We start from the raw sequence: 12,593 nt of genomic DNA, 5'->3' as shown, positions 1-12,593 counted from the left end.
AGGTCCCGGGGCGGGCATCGGCGGCGGCGGCCGAGCGGAGGAGCCCCGCCGCCCGCAGGGCTCGCCTCCAGGGCAGCATGGCCGCGCCAGGCCCCGTTACCACGGCGACGGCCGGGCGGAACGCTTTACGGGACGGACGGGGCGGGAAAGGGCGCGAACGGCGAGAGGGCGGCCCCGCCGTGCGCCGCCATTAGCGGTCCCCACCGCCTCCCCCGCCCCTCGGCGCTGCGTTCCGCGCCGCCGCCGTTCCGCCGGGCCCGTCCTTCTGACTTCGCGGGTGGCCGGGGACGGCCCCGCCGCGGGGAAGTGTAAACCACGATGAAAAAAACCCGGTGTTCCGTGGTGTTTCGCCACCGACCGCAGCCATAAAAAGAGCCGAAACGAGCGTTCCCGGGCGCCTGCCCTCCCGCTGGCGGAGGCGGGGGGGGCCTCATGGCACCCCGCGGCCGCCCCCGAGCAGTCCCCGGGCCCGGTGCGAAGGGCCCAGGGAAGGTTCCAGAGACTCAGCGACAGACGCCCCACAGCCACCATCCCAGCGCCGGCCGCCTTTATTGCCGCCAACCGCCCCTGGCAGAGGGGAAGCGGGGGGGGGGCGGGGACCCCCAGTTCCCAGCAGCAGCTGGTGATGCTGGGGCCGGGGGACGTGGGGTTCAGCCCCTGGGGGGGCTTCTGCCCAGGCCGAGGCGGGCGGAGAAGGATGCTGTGGCAGAACTGGGGGTCTTCGGCTCCGGCGACAGGGCCAGGGGGAGGGAAGGGGCGAAGGGGGCATTTTTTTTTTTGGCACTCGAGGCCCCTGTCCTCGCCTTATCTCCATTCCCGAGGCTGATAGCGGACGTCTGCTCCAAGCAGCAGGAAATTCTGGGAGAAAGAGAGAAAGCGTGGGGCTGCGACGGGCCCTGGCAGCTGCTTTCTCTCGCAGGCGGCCGCGCTCCCCGGCACCCACCCCGTCTTGGGGAGGGAGGATGGATGGGCACGGGTGGTTCTGCCAGCCCCTGTGCCTAATTTTAGGCGTGGAAGGGCTCTGAAGACATTTCACAGCCATGCCTCGCCATAACTATGCAGCAACCCCGTCGTGGCAACCCCTCTGGGGCTTCCCCAAGGTCTCCCACAACAGGGGCTTTCTCCGCTCCCCAGGACCTGGCAGAGCTCCTTCCACCCAGTCTGGCGGGCGCTGCCTGTCCCACCGCAGGCAGATGTGGCCGGCAGCAGCTGCTCCGTATTCACATGCAGCATCCCACCAGGCTCCACTGGCCAGGGAAGGTGGGGGCTCGGGGCTGACGCTGCTGCAGAGCTGTGCGTGCTATAAAAAGCATCATGGGAAATTTGGGCCCCGGGTCTAAGAACTGGAGAACGATGTGGTGCTGCCCTGGGGGTGCAGAGCCCAGACCCCCACCGCGCAGATGAGAAAAGCGGGGCTCTGGTTTGTGGCTGTGCTGCTGGGATCCCGGCCAAGTGCATCCCGCTGCCCGCCGCCTCCCAGCACGGGTGGGGGAACCGGCTTTGCGCACTGTGCTGGCAGGCGGGGGGCTCAGGGGCGGCGGGACAGGCTCCAGCCGGGGCCGGGTGCTCCCCCTCACTCACCTGGTGAAACCTCACAAGGATATTGGAGAGCTGTATTCTGTCCGGCAGTGGCAGAGGGAAACCCTCAGCTAACCTTTCTGGAAAAGACAACACACGTGGCTGCGTTGGGGTGGGAGTGGGAGCGAGAGGGAGCGCAGGCTATGCAAAGCAGGCGGCCACCTCCTGCCCCTGGCCCTTTCTTCACCCCCACTGCTCCCAGGGTAGGCAGAGGAAATTCCTCCCAAGCTCCACAGAAGGGGTGGGGGCTGCATGTTCTACTGTGCCACCCCCCCACCCTCCCCCGGGCCCCTGGCAGCTGCCAGCCCCGCTCCAGCCCAAATTGCTGGGGAGTCATGAGAAGCAGCGAGCGGTGAGAGGGTCTGGAAAGCATTAGGATGTGCGTCGTGCTCATTTTTTCCATTGTGTTCACTGCTGGATGCATGTCACAGCACCGAGAGGCTCCTGCACGCTGCAGCCTGCCTCTACCAGGCACTTTTACTGCCTTCTCCTGCACTCGCTGCCGGCTTTACCCACCGATCAGGCTTGGCAACAGGGATTTAATTAGCGAGCTGGGCCTGCTCAGATGGAGCGACATGGCTAGCGACTACTCCAACACCCCCATTCCCCCCAGCAGGTTCTCACCATTAAGACGCGGGAGCAGCGTAAGGGAAGCAATGGTGTTCATTAAGGACTGCAGCATTCGCACCTGGGGAGCGGAGAGAGGGGGAAGGAAAAGAGCTTTAACCTCCAGGAGAGGAGGTGACCAGACACTGGAGGATAATTAGGAAATGAGATGAGGAGCTGGGATGGGCACATGGTTCGCCAGAGACCAGTGGCTTTGTCTGGTCACGCTGGCAGGGTGGGAAGTGTAGGGGTGAAAGAAGCAATGGCATCTGGCTCTGCATCCTCTCTCAGTCTTGCAGGCTCAGACAGGAGGTGTCTATGGGTCAATGTGGGGTCCTGGGTGCACCCCCAGGTCCCATGTTGGGGGGCAGGAGGGACTGAGCCCTCTCCTTGGCCCCCAGCAGGCTCTCGCCTCCATGCTGGGGGGTCTGGTCATGGTCAAGGATAGCTTACCTGGAAAGTGCCAACATCCGAATGCTTCAGAGAGAGCCTCAACCTGCACAGAGACAGAAGCGGTGCTGTGAAGGCTGTCTCAATGGAGGCAGCAGTTCCCACCCCGGTGCCACCCATCGATGGCTGTGCAGATCCCGTTCCCTTTGGCCCCAGCTCATCCCCTCCCCACCAGGTCCACATCCCTGGGACCTCCCCACCTCACCTCCATCCCAGAACAGAACAGCCCCCAGAAGCACCCCCCAGCCACCCCCTGCCCAGCCGGCGGCTGTGCTCAAGCCGCTGTGCGAGCGAAGCCCTCCGCTGCTCCCACTCCATACCTGCCCGTGGTCAGGTTCCCAACTATGTGGCCAGATTTCACGTCGATGACAGCAGACACATTGCTTGTCTGGGGAGAGAGAGCACAGCTCCGGCAGTGCTCACCCCACCTCACCCCAAACCAGACACCCGGGGGAACAGCTCCCACCAGCCAAAACGCAGCGGGACCAGCTGCCCATCCAGGGGCACATTTGCACGCAGTGTTAAACCTGGCATTAGTCAGCTCAGGTATTTTTCTGTTGGGGACACCCCAGCTGTACCAGGACTGGGCTGGTTTTGGACAGCATCTGGCACCTCCCCTGGCAGGAGCTCAGCAGCGATGGCTCAGCATTGCTGAAGGCAGCAGGAGGACAGTGCACAGCGAAAACTCACATCTTTGCCCCGCCGAGAAGCAGGGGAGAGCTCACCGACACACCGCGTCAGCTGGAGCTGTGGCTACACCCAGAGCTGCCCAGCCAGGACCACAGTCACCGCCGCAGGCTGTGCCCAAACTCACCAGGCTGAGGAGGAAGAGAGGCGCCAGGCTGGAGCTGGGAAGGATGGCATAAGCCTGGATATCCACGACAGGCTTGAGTAAGAGCCCCCCTGGTCCGATGTTCAGAAACGGAGCAGAGGGGGCGGACAGCCTGAACTTCATCGGCATGTCTGGATACATCTTCTCTAGCTGCAGAGGAGCAGGGAGAGGGTAGGGACAGCGGCACAAACCCCCGTTCCTGGGGGAGACCACCTTGCACAGAGCAAAGCCTGTGTGCGGCAGGAGCTCTGGGGAGGCAGGGCTGGAACCACTCACCTGGGGAATGAAGGCTGAGAAGGTGGAGGTGTTCAAATGGAACCCCGTGTCCTTTGGGATCTGCGGGGGGGAGAACAGTCACGCCGAGGCGATGCGGCACGGCCGAGCCCACGGTGAGATCAGCCCCCCCAGCCTCATCCCACGGCCCCCAGCTCTCAGCTCCCCGGGCAGCTCGCTGGGGGGGTCCTCCGAGACTGCAGGCTGCCACCGGAGCTCCTCTGCAAATTGAACCCACTGCCCAGAGGCGCGGGCACGGCCCCTGTCCCACCTGCGCTGCTCACCATGGAGTCTGTGATTTCGAAGACCAGAGCCCCGGCTGCGTGGTAGGCGAAGCCGGCTGTATTGAAGAAGTAGCTGGATGCCCCAAAGTAAACCATACGGTCATGATCCGGGGGGAAGGCCAGCGCCAGCGGAGGGAAGGGGACGGTGGAGCGGTGGGCCAGGGAGAAGAATTCACCCTGTGAGGAGGGAGAGAGGTGAAGCAGGAGAGCAGAGGGTGGTGGGAGTCACCCGCCGATGCTGGCTGGCAAACAGCATTTGCAGGAGGTACCTAAACCTGGTTCCCCACCTGCCTGTGGCGAAGGCATCAGCCAAATCAAGCTTTCCCAGGGCAGCCTCTCACCTTCAGGTCCACGTCCAGGGACTGGGCGGTAGCAGTTGGGGGTGCCACCAAGGAGTAATCGATCCCGGCCTTGTCATCTATCCTGGCTGTGACTGTAAAACACAAGGCAGGCAGATGAGTGAGGGAGAGAAGACACGGGAGAGTCAGGAGCAGAATGCCTCTGCCAACATCCAGTGCCGTGCCCGGGCTTCCTGGTGCAACAGCTCAGTACCAGGTTCATATGTGCTTGCTTCTGTTTAGAAGCTAAAAATCACATTTCCCTCCTGTTTCTCAGCCATGCAGACTAACTCCTGGACCCAAGGAAGGGTCCGGGTCCCCTGGCTAAGGCAGCCCATGCCCCCGCCAGCTCCAGGGCACGGCTCGTTGGAGGCTGCGTGCAGACGAGCCGTCTCCGCGGCTGGACAGGGCGCACAGTGACAAGTCTCTGCTGATGTAGTACTCCCCAGCCCAACTTGGGTGCAGAAATACAAGGAAATGGGGAGTAGGCACAAGATGCAACACTGTCCTCATGGCTGGGAAACATTAGGAAGAACTGCTCCTAAAACCCTGTGCAGCCCCCGCCTGGTACCTGGCAGGGTCTGGAGGTAAGGCTGGAGCTCGCTGCGCACAGACGTGACCACGTTCTCACAGACCTGCGGGCAAGAAAGGCAGCGAAGATGAGCAGGGGCAGCTCTGCCGGGGGCGGCCCATTCACACCCCCCGGGTCAAAGCGTCAGCCGTGCTCTGCTTTGCTGCCCAGTGCCAGTTTTATTCCTTGCAAAAGCCTGCTTAAATAAAAGAGCACAGAGTGATATTTGTCTCTACTCATCAGACGGCACGTTAAGTGTCCAAGATACAACCAAGGTTTATACCTGCAAATATCTGCTTACAGCAAGCTCCCCATGCACAGTTCAGCTGCGTCGAGGCCCTTGGAAAGAATCTCATGTGTGCCCTCAGCCTGTTCCTGTGGCCCATGGTGGAATGAATTGTGCTGAGCAGCCAAGACTTAGCCGAAGCAGAGCAACTGAAAGAGTTAACTCACCCCTGCAGGGGCAGGAGCACTAATTGCACCCACAAAGCGGAGCTGTCCTGAGTTCCTACAGCTCTGTGCTGCCAGGACAGAAGAGCAAATCCCTCTGCTGCTGTCATCCATGGGTGAAGCCTCGGCATCAGTGGGGGATTTAATTGCAGGCTAAACACTAGCCCAGAAAATTTACTGCAGGGCACAGTCCTGCAGACGGCTGAGATAATCTGCACAAGCTCTCTTGCAATGCTTTCCCCATAATGACACAGAAACTGCCAGGCAGGATCAGGCCATCATCTGTCTGACCGGGCATCCAGCCTGCAGCAGCTGATGGCAAGATGCAGAGCTCCGGAGGACCAGCAACCATGCCGACAGCAACGCAGCCTCTGCCTTTGCAGCGCTGAGGAGGAAGAGGAGGGACAGAGCCTTGGGCATGGCCGTATCGACAGAGGGTTGCTGCTCTTCCCTGTGCCCAGCCGATACTCCTCTGTCTGTGCTGGAAATGCCCCATCACCGCCTGGGAGGACAGAGCTGCAGATGGGCAAATGCAGCACCGGTCCCAGTGACCAGGATCTCCCAGTGGCCAGGTCCCCCTGGCACTGGGGGCACAAGGACTGCCCCAGCGTGTGCAGCGAGAGCGCGAGGCAGACACGGGCTGCCAGGGCTGGGTTGGGACCGGGATATTCCCCGGGGTCCCGGTGCAGTGCACTCCCAGCCCCTGCCCTCTCCTGCCCGTTGCCCCTGGCACCATCTCGTACATGGAGAAAGACACTGAGAAACATGCGTGGGGCAAAGAGGACTCGGAGGAGGCGCAGAGGTCCTCTCGGAGTCCCACAGCCACCCTCCTTCCAGGAGGCAAAACAGAAGAAAAGGCCTTTGAGCCCCAGCTTCACCCCTGCTGCCAGCCCATCTACTGCCACAGCTCCCAGGGGCCCTGGGAAAGCCACTTCATGGCATCAGGAATAGCGCCCGGGCAGGATGGGATCTGCTGCGGGAGTGGGATTTGCTTGTTCTCCAACTGCCTCCTTCCTGAGCAAGGTTCACATCCAGGGAGGCTGTAACTCGTGCCAGTTAGCCTTGTAGTAATTATTGCTAACAGCTTGTTTCCATGTCTTGTTGCAGGTCTCCTGCATGTAGGCTTTTGTACCGGGTGGCCGGTACCAGGGCCTCCCTGATGCACCCCGGTAAAACAAGACAGCAAGCATCTGAAATCCAGAAATGAGAATTTCTCCCCCATTGCTCCCCAAAGCATACAGGAGTGCGGCCGTTCAAAGGACAGCTCTGATCAGGTTTCCTCTGCTACACTGAGTCTGGCTGAGGCATAGGATCTAATTAGCTGACCACATGGAAAGAAAAGTCTTTGTTAATTAGGAACCAATTACGCTGGGCTTTGGCAAAGGCTGCAGGTTTCGAATTCAGCCTGAGCCACGCGATGCTACAGAGACTGTAGTTAGCAATGCCCATTCCTCTGGTTTTCACCAAATTGGCAACACACCCATGTGCTCTGGCTCTAGTTAAATCCCTACATGTGCTCCGATCCTTCTAGCACATCAGCTACAAGTGAGGGCTAAAGACCAGGGCTCTGCCCTCCTTCGCTCACGTACCTTGCTCTCCAAAATATTCCGGAATCTGGACTCAACAGCGCCATAGAAGAGGTTGTAAAGCCATCTGCAGAGAAAAACAGAGAGGAGTCCTTCTTTCTCTAGCTCAGAGGTTGCTGCAGAAGTATTTGCCCAGGAAAGGGAGGCACTAGGGATGTGAGACACTGGGGAACGTCATTCCCATACCAATCTGGCGTCTGGCTTTGCCCCAGCATTTGCATTTGCAAACGGACCTGCTTGTAAACCACATGCACAGAAGTCTAGTGACTGTCTTAAATCTCCCTTAAATGTGCAGCCACAGCAGGATAAGTTCAGGCCAGATTTAAGTTCATTCAGTTGCACATCTGGATGAGAAGTATATGCAAGAGTCCGGAGACAGCTGACTAGTGGTGTGCCAGTGCGGGCAGCCTGCAGGCAGAACAGGCAGCCTCCAAGGGACTGCGGATGCCAACATCTTACTCCCTGCACCAGGGCCTGGAAGCCACGTTCCTGTGGCAGACAGGCTAACACACAGCGTTTCCAGGCCTCACAGTGAAGTTACGTACCCAAACTTGCCCCAAAAGTGTACCCGGACTTTGGAGATGCGGGTGCTGCAGTCAGACGTGTCAATGGTGGGTTTCCCAGCGGCACTGCTGCCTAGCTTCAGGTTGATTTTGATATAGACATTCTCCACCTTCAGATCAAATGAACCGTGGTCCCGGCTGCAGGGAGGGGAGGATGAGAAAGGGAGATTTCTCAATGCCAAGTCCTGGCAAAGGGGCCCCCAGTCAGGTTTGGGATGGATCTATCTAGCTCAGGCTCTCCCTTGTAGTGAGCACCCAGAGAAGACCGGGAAAGTTTTTAAACTCAGGGAAACCAAACTTCACTGGAACACAAACTAGGAGAGGTAACCTTTAAATAGAGAGGATCAAGAGCAAGTAGGGGACATGGAAGGGAGACAGGAGAGTTCATGCACAGCTCCTCTATCGTCCACCTTGCTCTTGCCTCCCAGCCCGTTTTATCCATCTCAGTGGCTGTACGGGTGGCAGCGTCCTCTGCCCACCCCCAGTCCTGGCTCAGGTCTGTCCCTGCGGGTGCTCAGGAAGGTGCCCCCCAGCACAAGCAAGTACGAGGGACTGTCCCACACCCCCCAGGTGCCACAGGAGGGGAGACGGCTTTCGCATTGTCTCCCCAACCCCTTGCAAGCAGGATAAACACTGCCTGGCCAGCTCCGAGGGCTCCCAGTGTGGATGGAGACCTGGCTGGGCTCCCCCAGGGCGAGGGGCTCCCAGGCGTGCATCGGGAATACAGCGGCTGCAGCCCGGCTGTGGGAAAGACAAGTCAGCGCATCTGCAGAGAGCGAAGCAACAGCTATCCAAAACACAAGCGAGATGGAGAGGAGAAAAAGCCTGTCCAGACCCGGAGAGGGAGACGCAGCGTGAAGCGCCCGAGTAGGCAAGGGGGGAGCTGGGCACGCACATGAAGTATATCTTCACCCGCCAGTTCCCATCCACCTCGGCGAAGGCGTTGGAGATGGAGACCTGCAGGCCCACGTTGGGGACCAGGGAAATCCGCGAGTACGGCAAGTTGAAACTGCGAAGGTCCAATCTAAAAATAAATAAATAAAAATTAAGAGAAAAGTCACATTACAGGGGTGCCTCACCCCTGGGCACACAGCTGGGGAGGGAGGGAGCGGGACCACCACACTTGCAGCACCCCGGCTCCCATCCTGCCACAGCAAAGTGATGCCTGGCAGGGACACGCAAAGCGGCGTGTTTTGGAAATGGCATCCCTGCAGCCATCCAAACGGAGACAGCAGCTCGAAACCCTGCACAGCAGGAGCGGAGAGGTGATGGGGCAGCGGAGAGCTGGGACGTCCACAGGGGCTGGGCCACCTCCACCGCCTCGGCTTCAATTGCGCAAAACCCACCCGCACCCAGAGTGCCGTCACCCCGGTTCCCTTTTTCCCCTTTGGGCAGGAGCGTCTCTGCCTGCACTGAGGACAGGGCCAACATCTCTGGGAGCTGTGGAGGGGACAGGATTGTCCTTGCTGCTCCGGGGGCTCCCCATCCTCCCCCAGCCCTCCTGCCCCTCACATGGGTTGGGGGGGCAATGAGCCGCTCCAGGGCGCTGGCAGGGCTCACCTGGAGATCTCATAGTGCACCTTCCCCACGTGCCGGATGCGAAAGTCACCCGAGATATCTGGCAGCTTCAGCTGGGCCAGCTCCTTCTCCAGGATGGCGATCCCCTGCTGATGCGCTGCAGGGGATGAGGAAGAGCATCACGGCCACACGCTTCCCGCAGGAGCTGGGAGCATGCACCGGGCGCACAGCAAAAGGGTTAAAGGAAACATCCAGGAGATGCCCTGGCTGCTTTCCACCTCTCAGGCTATCTTTAAAGCTAATCTCGGTGCAGGGAGCCCTGTGAGCACACAGGCAACCTGCCTGACTCCTGCCCGCTTGCAAGCCCCAGGGGAAGGTGGTGGCCAGGCATTGAAAGGGGGGAGAGGTCCCAGTTCTCGCTCTCTGGACTGGGCACTGTGCGAGGTGTATGGGAGGTTCTGGGCACCGCGCTGCTCCATGCCCAGCACCGGTGGGCAAAGCTGGATGGAGTACATGACGCGAGTGGGTGCTGCATCCTTGCATCCATCTGGGAAGGGGAGTCACGTCCTCCTCTCCCACACGGCTGGCAGAGCTGCCGGGTAAATGAGCTGTTTCTCACACAGTGTATTTCAATCCATAACAGCACTCTGCTGGAGCCGGGGCTCTGCCTGCCTCAATAAAACCAGCGCGGGGCCCATCCATCTCCGTCACTGCCCCCCCTGCAGCTCCCCCCCTCTCTCTTCTCCGCAGCTCACTCCTCCAAGGCTCACAGCTCAGCTGCCCGGACCCGTGCCATGGGAGTGGGACCCTCCTGCCCTGCCAGCTCTGCGCCTCCCCCGACACCGCCTGGGCACAGCCCCCCGAGACCCCCACAGGGGCTCTGTGACGGTGGGTCATCAGCAGGAAGCCCCAGGCGATGGTGCATTTGGCACCCCCGGCCAAAGATCCCCCCCATCCTGCCCCAGGACGCTGCGCTCTCCAAGCGGGCGCCCAGCTCCGCGCCTCAGCCACCAGCACATCTGCAAGGAGCCAGATCAGAAGTCGAACCCACCATAGTCCAATCCACTCTGGGTGATCCTCACCACGAAGCCGGGGCTGGTGGCTCCGGTGAGGGCCAGGCACAAAGCCAGCGCCCCGCAAGCCGCCGCCAGGCTCTGCGCTCCCATCCTGGCTGCCCCGCGATACCGCGCTCCTGCTGGGCTCTCCCTGCCCACGCCGCCTTTATATCCGTGCCAAAACAGGAACCATAGGCCAGGGAGGCAGGCAGAGCTGCTGCCGCAGCCCATGCGGCACATCCTCCAGAGCCGCAGGGCTTCCTCCTTGGCCGCCACCACGCTCCTCTGCACCGGCGGCACCTGCGCCTACGGCACGGCGTGGCACACCTGCACCCAGCGGCACACCCGGTGCCTCTCCTCGCAGGCAGGGAAGGGCGAGCAAAAAACCAGGAGGCAACAGCTCAGTTTCCAGCTCTCCACTGGGTGCAAAGGGTCCCTGCCTGCAGCAGCCGCAGGTGCTCAGTGAAGCAGACCTGGTGCGGGCACGGGTTTGGCTCTGCCAGCTGCATTCCATGAGGCTACGTTCTTGCTCCATGCTCTGCCTGCTCTGCTCTGCTTTTGCCGACCAAAGGCTGGGAACAGCCCGGGCTGCCCTCAAGCTGTCTGCCAGCCCTGCTGCCCCCCACCCCTGTCCCACCGGGCTCCGGTCTGCTCTGCGCTCCTGGGCATTAGGTGATGCTATCACGGCACAGACCCGCCAAAGGCACCGGTTGTAACCAGGGCAGCCTTGGGGCATAGCAAAGGCTAAAGAAAGCGTGTTACAGCTTCTTACTCCCTGCAAGCAGACCCTGAAGTCCCCCCGCACCCAGCAGGGCTGGTGAAGGAGCAGCTTCCCCAGGGCTGGGTGGCTGCAGCAACTGGGGGCAACTAAATCAACGGGGTGCCCTGCACCTCCAGCCCCCGGCACGGGGCTGTCACCGAGCAGCCATGCATGGGAGGAGACATCCAGCGCACCGGGAACAAGCCCCAAAGGCAAAACTTCTGGGGCCCTGCCATGTCACAGCTCTTGGGCTCACGATGGCTGGAGACGGGTGCGGGAGCTGGGTGCAGCCGGGCAGGGGTGAGAGCGGGGCCAGCCAGACCCTCCATGCAGGCTGCAGGATAGAGGTGAGGGAAGAAGAAATTATTTAAGTTACTTTCATTTCTCATTGGGGAAGCGGCAGGACCGGGCACAGGAAAACCACGGCAGCTGATGCAGGCAGATCTCATGCTGGATCCAGGGAAGTCCTGGTTGCCAGAGGCAACATCCCTGAACCAAGCGCTTGTGAAATGCAGCTATTGCTCAAGCACAGATGGCATGGCCGTAGCCCCAGCAGGCCCTGAGGGACAGCGTGAGTGGAGCCCCGGGGCATCTGTGCTGGAGGAACCTGGCACATGGAGGATCAGGGCTTGAGAGGTCGAGGCTCTCGGATCCACTCTGCCTTTCTTCCCGAGTTTCAGACCGCGACACTTGCGGGCTGCCTGGCAGATACACAGCAAACTCACCAGATGTGCACGTGTGGCTACGGCTTTGGAGAGCAGCACTGCCGCCATCGTTGGCTCTCAGAGCCGGAGCAGGAAAACAAGGACACAGGAACACAGCAGGTCTGGTGCTGATGGTGCCTGCCAAAGAGGGACAAACAGCCCAGGGAAGAGCCATGTGTCCCGGGCAGCTAGACAGCATCCAGGGGCTGTGATCCTCCCATCAGTGCTGGCCCCAATCCATCCCTGGGGGCAGGAGCCCATGGGCAGAGCTTATTTTGCCCAGAAAGAAGCAGCCAAGAGCAGAGGAGAAGGTTAAGGGACCAAATCCCCACTTGCAGCCTCCACGGCTCTATGAGTGTGCTGCTGCCTGTCACCAGCGCTTTGCTGGGTCTTGCTCAGTGCGGAGGAGAAGCTCCGCAAACCCTCCTGTCTGTGACACCACATCTCAGCAGGGTGGTTTCGAAACAATATTTAAGACATTCAGGACAAGCATTGAGGAACCAGAACCTCTTCCATGAGGAGAAATGAAATTTTATAAGGAGCAGCACAGAGAGGAAGCAAAACCAGAGTGTCTTCCTTCTGGGTTTGAGCAAATTTTAAAGTTGCACTGAAAAAAACCCCTTCAAACAGCACGAACCCTGACCAAACACTCCCACGTTTGGCAAGGAACAGCTGAAACCACATCTAATGCTTGATATGCGGGCTGGTCCCGCTAGTGCTTTGTGCAAGGGATGCCAGCAGTGAGTTGAGCATGAAATCCTGCCCTGCCCGACCTGACCCTTCGGAGGGGAAAAGGCTTCGCCTGACGGGCTGCTCTACCAGTCCCAGGAGTACAGGTCCTGCTCCACCGGGGAAGGACTAGTTCCCCCAGGGCTGCTGGAGCTGGGCTGGGGTTTGCTGGGCTGTACATGCAGGAAAGGGCCATCATAAAATGGTAGCCAAGAGGCCAGGAGGGCAGGGAGTTGCAGGAGGTCCCTCTCCTGTGCTGCCGTCTGTCCTTCAGCCAGGGCTGGTCAGGACCCGCT

The 12,593-nt window shown here is 60.4% G+C and overlaps 1 protein-coding gene across 1 annotated transcript; it reads right to left on the bottom strand.

The window, feature by feature from the left end:
* Positions 1 to 804: 804 nt before the first annotated feature.
* BPI (bactericidal/permeability-increasing protein) lies at positions 805 to 10,228 on the bottom strand. Its single transcript, XM_010569373.1, has 15 exons — positions 10,101 to 10,228; positions 9,092 to 9,206; positions 8,427 to 8,555; positions 7,514 to 7,669; positions 6,972 to 7,035; positions 4,933 to 4,996; positions 4,365 to 4,456; positions 4,024 to 4,200; positions 3,743 to 3,802; positions 3,449 to 3,616; positions 2,955 to 3,022; positions 2,638 to 2,680; positions 2,203 to 2,266; positions 1,582 to 1,658; positions 805 to 858 (listed from the first exon to the last, which is right to left on the bottom strand). The coding sequence occupies exons 1-15, from the start codon at positions 10,213 to 10,215 to the stop codon at positions 805 to 807; spliced, it is 1,446 nt and encodes a 481-aa protein (XP_010567675.1). The 5' UTR covers positions 10,216 to 10,228.
* Between the last annotated feature and the right edge of the window lie 2,365 nt (positions 10,229 to 12,593).

This window comes from Haliaeetus leucocephalus, unplaced genomic scaffold, assembly GCF_000737465.1.
Source record: "Haliaeetus leucocephalus isolate CR32 unplaced genomic scaffold, Haliaeetus_leucocephalus-4.0 Scaffold273, whole genome shotgun sequence".
NCBI classification, from domain to species: Eukaryota; Metazoa; Chordata; class Aves; order Accipitriformes; family Accipitridae; genus Haliaeetus; species Haliaeetus leucocephalus.
Note: the sequence above shows the minus strand (reverse complement) of the source record. Positions and strands in the feature narration are given on the sequence as shown.

Bases quoted from the DNA above. Each gene is read 5' to 3' on its own strand.
- BPI (XM_010569373.1), bottom strand. From the start codon at position 10,215: ATGGGAGCGCAGAGCCTGGCGGCGGCTTGCGGGGCGCTGGCTTTGTGC. The intron at 7,670-8,426 runs GTGCGTGCCCAG...CCCTCCCTGCAG, and splicing joins CGGGTGAAGATATACTTCAT to CCGGGACCACGGTTCATTTG. The intron at 859-1,581 runs GTGAGTGAGGGG...TCTTTCTCCCAG, and splicing joins TCCTTGTGAGGTTTCACCAG to AATTTCCTGCTGCTTGGAGC.